This window comes from Marmota monax, unplaced genomic scaffold (assembly GCF_021218885.2).
Source record: "Marmota monax isolate L192 unplaced genomic scaffold, Marmota_monax_Labrador192_F-V1.1 WCK01_AAM20220418_F8-fsc00017, whole genome shotgun sequence".
Classification (NCBI taxonomy): Eukaryota; Metazoa; Chordata; class Mammalia; order Rodentia; family Sciuridae; genus Marmota; species Marmota monax.
The window spans coordinates 4,418,201-4,434,670 of record NW_026695241.1 but is presented as its reverse complement, the minus strand read 5'-3'; the positions used below and the strand labels follow the sequence as shown (position 1 = coordinate 4,434,670).

The following is a 16,470-nucleotide window of genomic DNA, read 5'->3' as shown; positions in this document are numbered from 1 at the left end:
CTTTTTAGGGCCCAGGCTAAGAAAACAACCCCATCTGGGATACATATCCTTAAGAGAGAGGGAAAAGACCAAGATTGCTGGTAGAGCCAAATGCAGCTGTGCACACCTGTAATCCCAGCAGCTCGGGAGGCTGAGGCAGGAGGACCACGAGTTCAAAGCCAACCTCAGCAAAAGCAAGGCACAAAGCAACTCAGTGAGACCCTGTCTCTAAATAAAATACAAAATAGGGCTGAGGATATGGCTCAGTGGCCGAGTCCCCGAGTTCAATCCCCAGTACCCACCCCCCCAAAAAAAAGATTGTTGGTGAAAATATATCATGACTTTTAATAATTCTGCTTAGATGTGGCAAGACACTTCCGCTCACATTCATTGGTCAAAATGGGTCATACAGTCAAGCTGGAAAGGACACACATCCTCCAGGATGCAGAGCTGTCAGGCAACCAGTGATAATGTATAATCCTTAACAGGAAGAGCAACCTAATAGTTGAGAACAACATCCCCACTTACTACAGGATAGTCAGTACCTTCCTTAAGGTTGTGAGAATTCAGTGAAGGGAAGCACATCCCAAGCTTAACAGAGCGTTCTACAGTTAATAAGGGCTAAATATAAATATTCAATGTCATTATTATAATTGTTATTTTTTTTTTACTGGACAGGGCTAAACTTGCCCTGAGAGAAAGAAAAGGAGTTTCCTCATTTTAGTTTGGAGACTATTAATAAAGTATTGAGTCTAAAGTGCATAGGTTTTGGAAGAAGGTGGATGCCTTTATTACGGCAGATGATCTTAGACAAACTATTTAACGTAGCAGTTTTGGGATACCTAGAACTACATTTTAGTCTTGTATTTAGGGTCAAATTAACCTAAACCTGTTTACACAATAGGAACTGAGTATTTGGTGAATTGATGAGCGTGGATTTTAGATTAATTACATAGATTCTATGAACTGTGTGCAGAACACACTACAATAGTGGTGTCTGGGAATTCCTTTCCTGGTCTTTTCAACCCTTTATAGCTCACCTCTGCTGCCTCCTCTATAGGAAGAACTTCGCTGACCACCTGATTTAAAGCACTTCCCCGACTCCAGTCACTTCCTGTTTTTAACTGCTCTAGTAAGATTCAGAAATTGCCAAGTTCATTCATCAGCTTACATAATGTATATATATCTGTTACTTAAAAGTAAGCGCTATGAAATCAAGGATCGAGTTTTGGGCATTCCCACTCTCCGCTGTGAGCCTCAACAACTGCATGAGCAAAACTAGGGACCAGAAGGTAGAAGGAGGGAAGGTGAAGTCTGGAAGATCCACTAAGGATCGGCTGCTGCCGCCAACGTGGCCGGCCCCTAGACCTCGCCCTCTCGGGGGCGTGGTCTCCAATGTTGTGCTGGCCGCGTGCACGCGCCGTCCGCTGGAAGCGGGCTACGTCACACGCACGCCGGCCCTTCTCTCGCCCGATCTCCCCGTGGGCGGAAGAGGGGCGTGTCCAGGAGCGAGGCCCCCACAGCCGCCGGCGCCGCCGCCTGAGTAGCCTGCAGGTGCTAACGGCCCTCGGCTCCCCGTCGCTCAGGCAGCTTGAAAGTCACTCTGTTTTGGGGTCCTCGCCGTCCTTCCACGTCTCCCGGAAGAGGTAGCCGGACCACGGCAGGTCCGGGAGGAGGTTTGCTGATCCTGGGCTTTCTCCGGGCCGGCTGCTGAGGAGGCCCGGCCGGGGAGGGCGTCGAGGCCGCGGTGCCGCCGCTCCGGAGTCCTCAGGTGAGGCGGCGGCAGGGGCCAGCGGACGCGACGGGTCTGCTCGGGGCATTGACGGCGCCAGGAGCGCGGCGCCGGCCTCAGCCGGGACCTATCCCTCCGGCTCCTTCGGACCGCGCTGGTCTTTGCCGGGATTGGGACAGCATCGAGGCAGAGGAGTCCCCTGCGCTGCAGCCAGCGTGGTTTGCTGCACTCCCGGGTCGGCTGGCCGCGCTGCCCGCTCCCGAGGCAGGGGCGAGGTGGCGAGCGCCGTGGAGGTCCGTCCTCACCCGCCCACCCGGGGTCGGCCGGCTGACAGGCTCCCCGGGCCTGGCTTCCCCTCCCCTCCCCTCCTCGATGACATCTGCCTTCGAGGTGGGCCCAGCGGTCCAGGGTGCAGACCCTTCCCCAGCCCGGCTCTCGGCGTCCCTGCAACGCCCAGGTTACCGAAGGCTTTGTACCCGCGAAGGCCGCGGGCTGTGTTTGTCACTGGGGCCAGTGCCCGGTGCCATCTTCTGTTCTTTCATTTAGGTGGCCAACGGTGAGACACAGGCTGGTGTTTTAAAGCCCTGTTCACGAAAATGGAGGCAGATAGAAGGAATTAGAGTGTTTCGGCTGTTGCACTAGGAGTGGTCATTGGCCCCAGTCACCATCAGTGTTTACCTGAGATTGATCCCTGACTCCTGTTTGGAGCTGTATGTGTCACAAAGTATTTCGCCTTCGTTTTCACTTGGTTTTACATAAACTCTGAAAGAGTCACTTATAGTCACATTTTATAAAGAAAACTTTAAAGGAGTAAGTTTGTTCCTAAGATTTATTTAGATTTTGAGAGGCTGATATGGGAAGGAAAGGGTTAAAAGGTGCGCATGGCTCTAGGTTGACTTAGATTTCAGTACTTTGGATGCCATCAAAACTCTAAACCTTTGCTACATTTTAAAGTGTGTGTGTGTATATATATGTATATGACATTATGGTTGTGAAAATTAAATATGATAATGTTTGCACAGCATCTGGCACCTTATGAATTTTGTTCAGTACCCTGTGGCTACATGCTGGAAAGTCATTGGTGAGCAAAATAGACGTGGTGTTTATCCAGCCACTCCCCTCTTCCCAGACAGGGAGAGACATGTGAAAAAGCAACCAAAAATTATAAAGCATGAAGGGCTATGAGGCAAAACAAAGGGTGAACAGAGAATAATAGGACCTAATTGAGATGGAAAGGAGAACTCTGAAGCAGAGAACATTCAAGTGAACAAAGAGTAAGAAAGAGTTAACTGTAAGAGTCCAGGCAAAAGGTTTGATCCCCACATTCAAGAACTGGTTGTAGACTTTTTTACAGTCCTCTTTGTTCTATTCCATAAGGGTTAATGACTTCATCATCACCTTGATCTACTGTAGCATATTGTAAGTACTCAAATCTATGTGTGGAATGGATATAAGATGTAAGCATATTCTGAACTTAGTGTGCCCACGGTAGGTATTCAGTTTTTGAGTTATCAAAAATGTACTTTAGACATATTATGTATGTATACACCTAAATTATCCAAAATAGTGCTTCAGTTTAACATTGATAACTTTTGTAGAGGTAGTTTTTTCAAGTTTTAGCACCACCCTCTCCCCGCTAACCTTGGAATTAAATGCAGGGGTATTTTACTACTGAGCTCCATCCCAGTGGTGTTTTTTGTTTTTATTAGAACTATCTCATAAAACTAAACTGTCTCATAAAACTCAGAAATTAAATTCCTGAGGACCTGAGGCTGGCCTCAAATTTGCTCACTTCTTGCTTTAGTCTCTTGAGTCTCTGGGATTACAGGTGTGTGCTACTACACCTAAGTTTTAGCACTTTGAAACAAACTTCAGATATTGTTTTTTTTTTTGGTTTGGCTGGAATTTGGCCAAATGTGTCATTTGCTATTTGGATGCCAAATTAATTTGCTAGGACTGACTGCTGTAACGAAGTACCAAAGAATGGGTGGCTTGGACAATAGAAATTTATTTTCTCACAATTTTGAAATCCAACATCAAGGTATTGTCAGGGTTGGTTTCTTTTGGGACTTCTCTCTGGCTTGTCGGTGGCTTCCTTCTTCACTTGGTCTTCTTTATGTCTGTTTGTGTCCAAATTTCCTCTAGATTTTATACAGTAAGTGCACTTGTTTTCCCCATTTTCTAGATAAGGTTTCTCAGCTTTAGTTAGTTTGCTCATGCTTACCTAGCTAGTAAGAAGTAGGGTTAGGATTTCAATCCATGACTGTCTGACTCAGAACCCAGTCTCAGCCATTACCTTCTGCTTTTGTGCCATACTGATCATTTCATGTCCTTTTTTCAGGTTCACCAATAGGATTATTCTGCTACCATCATGTCTTGGTTTGTTGATCTTGCTGGAAAGGCTGAAGATCTTTTAAACCGAGTTGATCAAGGAGCTGCAACAGCTCTCAATAGGAAGGAGAACACCAGCAGCAACATATACAGCAAGAATAGTGACTATCCGGAACTTCATCAGCAAAACACAGATTTGACTTATGAGACTGAACCTAAAGCTACTTATATTTCCTCAGCAGCTGATAACATTCGAAATCAAAAAGCCACCATTTTAGCTGGCACTGCAAATGTGAAAGTAGGATCCAGGACATCTGGGGAGGCCTCTCAACCTGTTGAAAATGCATCTCTTCCTAGGCCTTCATCCCAGTTTGTTCGAAGGAAAAAGTCAGAACCTGATGACGAGCTCTTATTTGATTTTCTAAATAGTTCACAGAAGGAGCCCACCGGGAGGGTGGAAATCAAGAAAGAAAAGGGCAAGGCACCTGTCTTATCAAGGTCTCGGACTTCAAGTGCCAGTTCTGTGAACACAGGTGTAACAACTGTCAAAACCTCTGAAGAAATTCCTGGGAGCCAAAGCCATGGTAGTTCATCAGTCCTCCATTCTTTCAGAATTAAGCAAATTGAATATGTCATCAAAGCTTAAGATGTTGTCATAGTATTTCTCACCTGCTGTTCTACAGTCTGTCCCCACTGTGTAAGAGCAGGCTCTCTGCCCATATGTGGTATAGACAAGGGAAGCAACATTTAATGTTGGTAGTCAATATTCCCTATAAAGAGGGACTTTGCAATGTTGTCTGTTGAGTAACTACCAAACCCAGCATCTAGGAAATTATGTCATATTTGATTCCTAAGATATTTTATGATAAAAAGAAAATTTTGAAATCTGAAAGAAAATGTAGCTTTAGATTTGAGACTGTCTCAAACTATATTTGTAATGGGGATTATAAAACATGACAGGAATTGTACTCCACATATATTCTAGTTGGGGGGGTTTTCTCCACATTCTTCAGACGCAAAACTGAGAGACTGAATTTTGATTCAAATTGAAGAATTGAAGGCATTGACTAACTAGTGAAGTAAGAGGTTAGAATTTTGGTTTCCAGTGGTTGTGTGAGTTGTGAATTACCTTTACAAGTACATGTCACCTGTAAAGTAAGGTAAACATGGTAATGTGGCTAATTGAAGTACCTACTATGCATTTTAAAATAGCAGTCAACATGAAAGGTTTTTGCAGAAATTCTTTTATAGAGTTCATGATTAATGGAAATGTTCTTAAATGTTAAAGCTTCCCTCCCTATTTTGGCTGTAGGGGATAAAAATCTGTATCTTCAGATTAAAAAGTTGTATAGAATCATGGGTTTGGAGCTTTTAAAATAGGAACATGCAGTAGCAGTTGATGAATTATGTTTTTACACTGCTAAATTTCTTCTCATCTATTTTTTGATTAATTATACATTTATCAAGAACATATTGAGTGCAAGGATAAAGAAGTGTCTAGTAGGTAAGGTAGACATGTAAGTAGATAATTATAGTGAAGTAGGGCTAGGGTTGTGGCTCAGTAGTAGAGCGCTTGCCTAGCGAGTGAGAGGCCCTGGGTTTGATCCTCAGCACCACATAAAAAAATAAATAAAAAACTAAAGGTATTGACAACTACAACTAAAAAATAAATATTAAAAAGTTAAAATAAATGAAGTAATTAAAGTATTTATGAGAGTGTTGTGGAAGCCACCTAGATTATTTACCCATTTTGTCCCATTGTCCCATATGTGGAACACCTATAAAAACTTAATTTTTGTATATGATATATGATTGCATAATATATGATTATACAATGATAAAAGAACATATTTATAATAACATTTAAGTTTTAGATTATTTCTCAACTTGTCTGTAGTTTGAACTGGGTCTTAAGGGATGAATTGGAGAGTGCTAGAAAAGAAGTTGAAGATAACATTCCACGAAGAGATAACAGGTCCTTAAAGGGTTAGTAGAGTAAATAAAAGTACACAAAAGTTCTGGTAACACCGAGTGTGAGATGTATGGCCATGAAGAAAGTGAGACCAACAGAGAATGGTGGGAGTTATTCCTGAAGGCCGCTGAAAAGCACTGTTTTACCTGTTTAAATAGGTTCCTATAAATCATTGATAAAAATTGATCCCTGAGTAACCTGCATTAGGATCACTTGTGTTGACTAGTAAAAAATGAATTTTGGGTCCCCCTCAGACTTAATCAGACTTTCTGAGGATGGCGCCAGGCCATCTGAATTTTGTCTCCTAGGTGATTATTAGGCCATTAAAAACTGAAAGTGACCGCCATAGACAGTGTAATGCTGACAGAGGTCTTTAGGCCAAGAGTTGACATGAGTAATTTTAATACTTTTCAGGAAAACAACTTGAATTTAATTGTAAAGAACAGACCAAAGGGAACCTGGTTGGCAGGGAAATGAAATAGAACCAATTATAATGGTACATCAGTTGTAATAAGTTTGTTTCTCTAAGGTAGGGTCTCAACCTCAGGACTATTCACATTTGGGGCCAAATAATATATAGCTGTGGGTTGCTGTGCTGTCCTTTGCAGGGTATTTAGCTACAACCCTGGCCTCGTAACCCATTAAATGCCAATAGGCCTCCCAGTTGTGAAAACCAGAAATGTTTCCTCGTATTGCCAGATGTGCCATGCTGGGCAAAATCACAAGAGGTGAGACTCAATGCTTTAGGATGCCCAGAACTGAAGACGCTGAGTTGTAGGGCATGACAGTGCTCAACTGCACTAGTAAACCAAAGTGGTTTTCTGAAAAGGTTGTACCTATTTGTACCCTGGTCAGCTGTGGTTAGGAATTTCCAATATTTGATGCTTTCAATGACATTTCTTGTTTGAAGTGTTATTTTATTTGCCTCATTGCTAGTGTTATTGAGCATTTTTTTCCAAATATTTGACTATTCCTTTTCTGGGAAGTGTGTTTCAATTTTTTGTGGTACTGGGGATTGAACCCAGCACTTCACACATGCTAGGCAATTGCTCTACCACTGAGTTATATCCCCAGCTCTGTGTGTGTGTGTACATACATGTATATGTGTATACATATGTATTTTAAATATTTTTTAGTTGTCAAAAACGGATCTTTATTTTATTTATTTATTTGTGGTGCTGAGAATCAAACACAGTGCCTCACAAATGCTAGGCAAACCCTCCACCACTAAGCCACAGCTGCAGCCCATTCTTTTTATATTTTAAATGCCAGTTCCTTCTCAGTTTTACCTTGGTCTCCCACCCCAGTCTCTCTCTCTTTTAGTTGTTGATGGACTTTTATTTATTTATATGTGGTGCTGGGAATCGAACCCAGTGGCAAGCTTTTTGCCACTGAGCTACAACCCCAGCCCCTCAGATTTCTTAATGGATTAAATCTTTCTTTATTTACCTACATTATCTTCTAAAGGTTTATGTTTTTCCTTTCATCTTTAGGTTTACCAAAAATTGATTTTTGTGTTCATTATGAGATAGCCATCCAAATTCAATTTTTCTCCATGTGAAAATTAGCTATCCCAGCAATATTTATTGAAAAGACTGTCCTTTCCCTACCAATTTTCATTCCTATCTCTGTCATATATCAAAACTATCCATCCATTCCTTAGTGTGTTTCTGGGCACTTAATTCTGTTTCATTGCTTTATTTGTATATCCTTGGGCCAGTGCCACATTGTCTTAATGTAGTTTTTAACTACATTTTGTTATCTGATAAGGCAGCTTCTACCTTGTCATTATTCAAGAATGGACTTTTACTCTTTCATATATATTTTAGATTTGCTTTTCAAGTTTAACAAAAATTTTGTTGGTCTTTTTTAGGGAGGAGTTTTTTTTTTTTTTTTTTTAACTAGTTTGGTAAGAATCAGCACTCTTACTGTACTGAGTTTTCTAGTCCATTAATGTGGTGTAATTTCAACTTTAATGTCTTTCATCAAGATTTTATTGTTTTCTCCATGGATATCTTGCATAATTTATGTCATGCTTATTTATATTTTGAAACTGTATCAGTGATATTTCTGAAGAATTTTTTTTTCTGTCATTGCTGGTATGTTGGTTTTTATATATACATTTCAAGCAACCAAGAAAGTTCTTAATCTTCATACTTTTCTGTACATACATTTAGGTTTTCAACAACATAATCGTGTCATCTATAGACAATGGCAGTTTGTTTCTTATTAACTCTTTTGTCTATTAGTAAAACCTTCTTACCTTACTTCTTTGGCTAGGATTTGACGACCAATTTTGTTTTTTGTTCCTTATCTTAAAGGGTTCCTAAATTTCATGTTAGGTGTTTCACAGATACTTTTTAATCATAGTAAGAAGGTTGCTATATCTAATTAGTTAGAGTTTTTATCATGTTGAATTTTAGCAGTTTTTTCATCTACCTTTTGAGGTGACAATGATTTTAATTCCATAATATTACTATAGTATACAATTGATCTTTTTTTAAAAACATAAAATCAAACTTAACTTTCAGGTGGCTGATGTTCAGTTTAGGGTTTTTGTATCTTTTTTTCAGTGAAATTGACTTATAATTTTGCAGTTTTAGTATTATAGTTATGTTTGCCTTATAAAATGAATTGGAAATTATTTTTCATTTTTTTTCATCTTTAATAAATTGGTGTAAGACTGAGATTATTTACTCCCTGGATATTTGCTACAATTCATTGGTAAGACCATCAGACCTTGAGATATTCTTAGTGACAATTTTAAACTATTAATTTAATTGGTTTTTCATTTCTTAAGAATTTTTCTATTTCATGTTCATTTTGGAAAGATTACTTAATTTCAGAAAAATAATGAAGTTGTCACAGCTGAAACTGTGACATTAATCTATTCTAATTTTGCAGAAACCAAAATGTGATCACACCTACTGCCTGAGGAATATAAGTATCAGACATATCTTAGAATGGGCCTTGAACTGTACTAAATGGCTGAACACCTTTATCAGATAATAATATTTATTTATTTTTTAATATTTAGTTTTTAGTTTTAATGAGGCAAGCACTTTGCCACTGAGCCACAACCCCAGCCCCAAAATGTGCATATTTAAAGCATACAGTTTAATGACTTTCAACGCCATGTACATTTCAAAACTTATCTGCCCAATATTGTTTATATCTACTAGCAAACCGCTTGTGGTTATGAAGTTTTTTTTAACGTACAGAGTACCCCAATGCCATTTTTTATTTAAATTTATCTATCAAGTAAATGAATGTATATATTTTAAACTATATTATTGTTTTAAAAAAATTTTCTCCTTATTAATTCCAAACATGAGACTTTTTTCCCCCTAGTTTTAAATGACGCTTTCTAGCTTAATTGCATTGAGGTCGGGTTGCATAGTTTGCATGATACCAACTCTTTGAAATTTAATATTTGTTTTATGTGCCAGTGACTTTTTATGTGTTCTGTGTATCGTGTACTTGTTCTGTATATGTTAAATCCTATGCAATAGATACAGAAATATAGATGTCCCTGTATTGAATTTTTAAGTTATGCTTTTAGATCTCCTTTAACTCACACTCTTCACTAGCTTGATCAATGCCATTTTGCAGTCAATTTTTAAAGTTTTTTTTTTTGTTTTTAGCTGTAGATGGACTTGTGTCTTATTTATTTATATGTGGTGATAAGAATTGAACCCAGTGCCTCACACATGTCAGGCAAGCACTCTACCACTGAGCCACAACCCCAGCCCAATTTTTTTTTTTAAACTGGGAATTGAACCCAGGAGCGCTTAACCACTAAGCCACATCCCCATCCCTTTTTTATATTTTATTTAGAGACCGTATCTCACTGAGTTACTTATGGCCTCGCTTAGTTGCTGAAGCTGGCTTTGAACTCATGATCCTCTTACCTCAGCCTCTGGAGCTGCTGGAATTATAGGCATGCACCACTGCACCTGTGCGGTCAATTTTTTAAAATAATTTTATGTGGAATATTTAAAGCCTATATTAAGTAAACAGAATAGTATTATGAACCCTCTTCACCTACTGTCCAGCCTCAGTACTGAGAAGCATTCCCATATTTAAATCATCATTTCTATCCATTCCCTATTACACTTGATTATTAACTTTTGTGTTTTTTTTTTCTTTTAGGAAAATTTATATCTGTTGAAATATGTAAAAATCTTAGCTATACAAATGATACACTAATATAACCCACACCTTTATCATGATAAAGATTTTATTTGTACCATGAAGTTTCTTATGTACCTTTTCAGTTAATCTCCCTACACCATCACTGAAAATGCCCACTATTAGGATTTTTTACCTTATTTTTTGCTTGTTCTACAACTTTGTATACATGGAATTAGACCATTTATACACTTTCCAGTCGGACCTCTTTTAATTAACTGTATTTGTGACTTTCATCCATGTTGTTGGTTCTTTTCATTCTTTTTTATTATATGGTATTTTATGTGGATACACCACAGTTTATCTAGTCTCCTTATTGACATTGGGATTTTTTTCAGTTCTTAGTATGAAAAACTATGGACATATTTGAGCTTGCCTTTTGGGGGCAAATGTTTTTATTACTCTTGGATAAACACCTGGGAGTGGAATTGCTGGGTCAAATCATAGGTGCAGCTTTAATTTCAGGAGAAATTGAGAAACTTTTTTCCGTGGTGGGTGTGCCATTTTGTACTCCCACCAGCAGTGTATATGAGTGCCCATTCCTCCGTGTCCTCACCAGCATTAATCATTCTAGCTGATGTGTATTGGTTCTCATTGTGATTTTAATTTATATTCTTTAGTCACTAAAGATGTTGAACTCTTTTTCATGATCATTTGCTTATCTAACCCTGTAAAGATTCTTTTGCCCATATCACGTAGACATGGTTCATTTTATCATATAATTTTTTAAATAAATCAGAGTGTACTTGCTAAATTAGTTAACTTAGTAACAAATTGATAACAAGATGAATCTGAATTCATGAGGCTATATGTCTGGTAAGGCATTTTAGATTTCAATTTGATATATAACATATTAGTATGAGCAGTTATTACTCTTCTTGAAACCCACAGCTGTTCTGGTGTACTTTCCCAATATTTTAATGTTGAGACTTCTCCCTTTTTTCCTCCAGAAACATTTCAGAAACTAAAACACAACCACTCAAATTGTGTCGGCATTTTTCTTCCCAGGACTATATTCTTACTTTCTGTATCATGATTTATTCAGTGTGCCCAGACTTTCAGTGTCCTCAGAGGAGGTCTGTAGGCTCCATTTGTGGGAATGAATTTTCAGCAGAAGGAAGGGATGTCTATTGAGAATTTGTGGTATTTTGATGGTATTTATCTGTAGCAGTCAACTTGAGCCAAAAGGCATCCCATCAAAGTAAGTTACTAATATACGCATGGTGTCCATGCCAGTGTAACAAATGTGTTCTTTTTATACAGAAGCTGCTAATAATTCAGATTCTGGTCCTGAAGGCCAAGAGGATTCTTCAAAGGAACATGCATCATCAGATGCTATCTGTGCTGATCCTAATCCAGCACCCAGTGATGGTGGCAAATCCCATGAACTGTCTAATCTTCGACTGGAGAATCAACTGCTAAGGAATGAAGTTCAGTCTTTAAATCAGGAAATGGCCTCATTACTTCAGAGATCCAAAGAAACTCAAGAAGGTAACTTTATTTAAATTGTCCAGGATTAGGAGTATAACTTCCCAGATTAAACTAAAAATTTTACATCTAACCACAAGTAGTTTAGATGAGATTTGTAAAATGGTATCTGCCTAGAAATAGAGGGCCTAAGTTTGGAAATGGGACTAACCCAAAACAGAATATTGCTATTTGGGCATTTTTTAGGAACCGCTAAGTCTAATCAAACATAAGTAATCATCTAATTCATTTTTCAGGGGGACTGTTTATGACCAAATTTAGGGATTAAGTAAAGAAGTGGACACTAGTCACGGTATTGCCTCTCCAAGGGTCATAAATGTGCATAGAATTCAATTTGAATAGTGTCCTGAGAAATTTTATGGTGAGGTTGCCCTGAAATAGGAAGCCCTCAAATTTCTCAGAAATGACTAATTTAAAAGGAAATAATCTCAAGACCTAGGTAGTGACAGGGGAAGATGTGTTATTTTAAGTGTGACTGAGGTTAAAATAAAAGAGAGGAAATGGCCACCATGATCCCTGGTGAGAGGAGTGAAAAGACTGGGAGAAGTTTTGTCCAGGCATGAAGGAGACCCAGGATAGCGGAATACGAAGATTGTTTAAAACTAGTCAGACTGATTTTAGAAAAAGCTTCACTTTGCCCAGATTAATATAGATACAGAAATGGAGTTTCTTCTGTAACACTGTAAAGTTTGTTTCAATTAAAAACAACAACAACCAAAAAAATCACTTTTCTTGGTGACAAATTGCAGATGGTATATCCAGGTATAGAAATGCTCTTGTATTCTGAAATGAAATATTATAATGGCCTTTTTTCCCTCACCAGTACTAGGGATTGGAACCAGGGCATCCTCAACCCCTCCCCCTTTTCAAAAATTTGAAACAGGATCTCACTAAATTGCTGAAGCTATCCTCAAACTCGTAATTATCCTGCCTCAGCATCATAAATTGCTGGAATTACAGGCATGTGCCACCATGCCCAGCTCTACGTTGCTCTTTTCTGCACCATTGTACTAGGTTAAAAGAGCATCTTTTTGTAAATAATTATTGAAAGAAACAGATTCTTTCCTTTGTTTATCTTAAAGTTTTTATTTACTTCTGTGAGGATGGTTCCTTGGGATTGCACCCAGGGCCTTAAGCATGCTAAACAGTTATGCTATCACTGAGCTGCTCTATGTCCCCAGTCCCTCCCTATCTTGTTCATTTTAGACTGTACCTTCGATTTGAATTTCCATTCTTCTGATTGCCTCTAGCAGAATTCCACAAATTTATTGACCATTTTGCTATTGTTAACACTGCTAGTTTGGGCTGCCAAATACTTTATATCTCCAGAAAAAAACAACATTGTAAAGGAACAGCTAACTTCTTGCCCCTTTGTACCCTTCTAAATGTAATATAGGTGTAAATATTGGCCTTGAAAAGTGGTTGTCCCATATGAGGCAAAAAAAAAAAAAAAAATTGAAGTTACTTAAGCTTCTAATTTTGACAATATGTGCTAAAGGAACACAGGGATCTTTGCCATGAAAAAGGTGTATGTAGTTTTGCTTATATGGAGAAATTTCATTTTGTATAGAATTAAACAAAGCAAGAGCAAGAGTCGAAAAATGGAATGTTGACCATTCAAAAAGTGATAGAATAACTCGAGAACTCCGAGCCCAAGTAGATGACCTGACCGAAGCAGTGGCTGCAAAGGATTCCCAGCTGGCCGTACTTAAAGTGAGACTCCAGGAGGCTGATCAGCTGCTCAGTTCTCGCACAGAGGCATTGGAAGCCTTACAGAGTGAAAAGTCACGGTAGGTAATTTTATCAGTGATGAAAAACATACGCTAGAATGACTCTTTATAGGACACATAATGATAAGTATTACCTAGCTTATGAATAATGGCTTGTGAAAATTTAGCTTTTTGGAAATTTGCAAAAGGAAAAAATTCTTTTAATAATGTTGGAAACCTGTGATTAAAATGGATTCATTGTTTGAATCTTGGCATGCACTGTTAGCCGATTTGAATTTTAAAATATTTGAAGACGTGGTATCATTAATCTTTTGATTTATGGTATGTGCTAATTATATTTGGAACCCTAAAAATATAAGTTACATGCCACTAAAAAGGAAAAAAATATCTCAAAGAATGTTTTAGACAAACCATCTTTTTTGTGCTTGACTAACCCATAGGTGCTATAAAAATTATTCTACCTTCTGATTTGTACCCTGTGGAAATGTGCTATTTCACTTGATATATTTTCTTGTAGAATAATGCAGGATCACAATGAAGGCAGTAGCCTGCAGAATCAAGCTCTGCAAACTCTTCAGGAGAGACTGCACGAAGCAGATGCCACTCTGAAGAGAGAGCAAGAGAGCTACAAACAGATGCAGGTGAGAAAGGAGATTGACAGAGTTCTGCTAATATTTGGACAGGAGGAGTGACTTCTCATTGTTTCATAACACATTTATTCCTCAATAAAATTCTGTGGTACATTTCAGAAAAGTCACTTTTTATAACAAAAACTAGATAATTAAACAATTAGCTTGATCCTTGTTAAATTTTATTTTATGTGTAAGATATGATTAAAATAGTTAATATTCATTAGAGATAGGCATCTTTCACTCAATTCACATGTGTATGTATGTCATATTACTTAGAGTTTTAATCTTAAATGAACTTTTATTTCTAGTTCAGTCTTGGCCCCGTCTGCACTTGTCACCTGTGTAATACTTCCTGCTGCTTAGTCTCCACTTCTGTAGAGCCTGATTTAGCTGTGTGAGGCAGAGCCTAGGAAGTTTGTTTTTACAAGATTCACAGATATATCTATTAGGCAGCTGGGTTTTGAACCACTGGTCTGAACTTTCTTTTTAACAGGTGAAAATAGACCAGCCCTGAAAGTAAATATCAGGTAGTATGTTTTTTTTTGTTTTTGTTTTTAATTTTAATAATATTTTACTTAAAATAGTATATCCACAATTTAAGCAACCCTAATCTGAAAGCCCCAAATCTGAAATTCTCCAAAATCTGAAACTTTTTGAGCACCATGATACCACAGTAGAAAATGCACACGGTAAAACTGTTTTATGCGCAAAATTATTTAAAATATTATATAAAGTTACCTTCAGGTAATTTATATAAAATTATCTTCAGGCTGTGTGTTTAAGGTGAAACATAAATGAATTTCATGTTTAGATTTGGGTCCCACCCCCAGGGTAGTTCATTATGTAGGTGCAGATATTCCAAAATTTGAAAAATAACCAAAATTTGAAGCACTCTGGTCTCAGGCACTTTGGATAAGGGCTATTCAATATGTATTGTCATTTCAACATGTAGTCAATATTAAAAATTATTAATGAGATATTTTATATTCTATTTTGTATACTGATTCCTTAAAACTATATTTCAATTTATTCACTAAATTTTTTTCAGGAACCTGTACTTAGATTTTATAAAATTTACAGATGAACAAGTAGATTCATATACCTAAGTACCTAAGTACATTAGGAAATTTTCTAATAACAAGTAGCTTCTCAAAAATGAAAGACACAGGTTATCTCATGACCTAGCAGTTCTACTGGGAATTGAAAATATATGTCCACATAAAAACTTGCATGTGAATGTTTATAGTAGTATTGTTTATAATAGCCCAGAGCTGGAAGTAATACAAATATTTATCAGTTGCCTCATGGGATACAAACTGTAAGATTGTCTTACCAGGAACTCATAACGTGGCCATAAAAAATAATGAAGCATTGATATATGCTATAAAGTGTCAGTACTTGGGTGAACCTTGAAAATATTAAAAATTAAGACAGACACAAAAGGCCTTAGGGTGTGTGATTCCATTTATGTAAAATGTTTAGGTAAATCCATAGAGAAATCAAGTAGATTAATAGTTGCCAGGGGCTGTGGGGAAGGAGGATGGGTATGGGATGTCTTTTGGGGTTGATGAAAATGTTCTGGACTTAAATAGTAGTAATGGTTACACACCTCAATGAAGACACTGAACCAGTGAATTATAAACCTTAAAAAGGGGAACTTTAGGGGCCAGGCTGTAGCTCAGTGGTAGAGCACTTGCCTACCAAGTGCGAAACCCTTGGTTTGATCCTCATCACCAAATTTATATAAATAAATAGATAAATAAATAAATAAAGGTATTGTGTCAACTACAACTAAAAAATAAATATTTAAAAAAGCGGGGAGGGACTTTATTGTGTGTGTATTGTATCTCCATAACTCTGGGGGGTTTGTTTCTATGTAGCCTAATAAATGATAGGCAGTGTGTTTTTAGAACATGTTTTAAAAATTTCTTAAACTGGGGCTCAGTGGTAGTGTGCTTGCCTAGCATGTGTGAGGCACTAGGTTTGATTCTCAGCACCACATACAAATAAATAAAATAAAGGTCCATTAACAACTAAAAAATATTTTTAAAAATTTCTTAAACTAAAAAATATTACCAGGGGGCATAGCCATGATATTAGAAAAGATCTAGCTGTTTACGTCATTCTTCCATTTATTTTCTAATAGACTCTCTAGTTTTCTACAGACCTGTTAGCCATTGATCAGCCATCAGACTAGATCTCATATTTAAGCAACCAGATTCACCTGGAATCTATTCTTTAAAAATAGATTCCCAAGTGCAGTCTTGGAAACTGCTGTTTGTGAAGCCTGACAAAGGCCTGCAGTGGCCTTTGTCAGAACTTAAACTCCCAGTTGATTTGGATGCATTGCCGTGTTTGGGAGCCACATAACTAGGTTTTCTGTTCTTCAGCAAATTCCCCCTTTATTATGTTGGT

General features: G+C 37.8%; 1 protein-coding gene across 2 annotated transcripts in view; it reads left to right on the top strand.

The window, feature by feature from the left end:
- Positions 1 to 1,495: 1,495 nt before the first annotated feature.
- Positions 1,496 to 16,470, top strand: part of Golga5 (golgin A5) — a 35,433-nt gene continuing 20,458 nt past the window's right edge. The window contains exons 1-5 of one of the 2 annotated variants that reach the window (XM_046440614.2): positions 1,496 to 1,750; positions 4,053 to 4,626; positions 11,469 to 11,696; positions 13,264 to 13,483; positions 13,941 to 14,064. In XM_046440614.2, the coding sequence (XP_046296570.1) occupies positions 4,083 to 4,626; positions 11,469 to 11,696; positions 13,264 to 13,483; positions 13,941 to 14,064 (1,116 nt within the window). In that variant the 5' untranslated portion in view covers positions 1,496 to 1,750; positions 4,053 to 4,082. Of the gene's footprint in view, positions 1,751 to 2,210; positions 2,422 to 4,052; positions 4,627 to 11,468; positions 11,697 to 13,263; positions 13,484 to 13,940; positions 14,065 to 16,470 lie in introns of those variants that run through there. The other variant, XM_058577739.1, reaches the window with a different exon arrangement.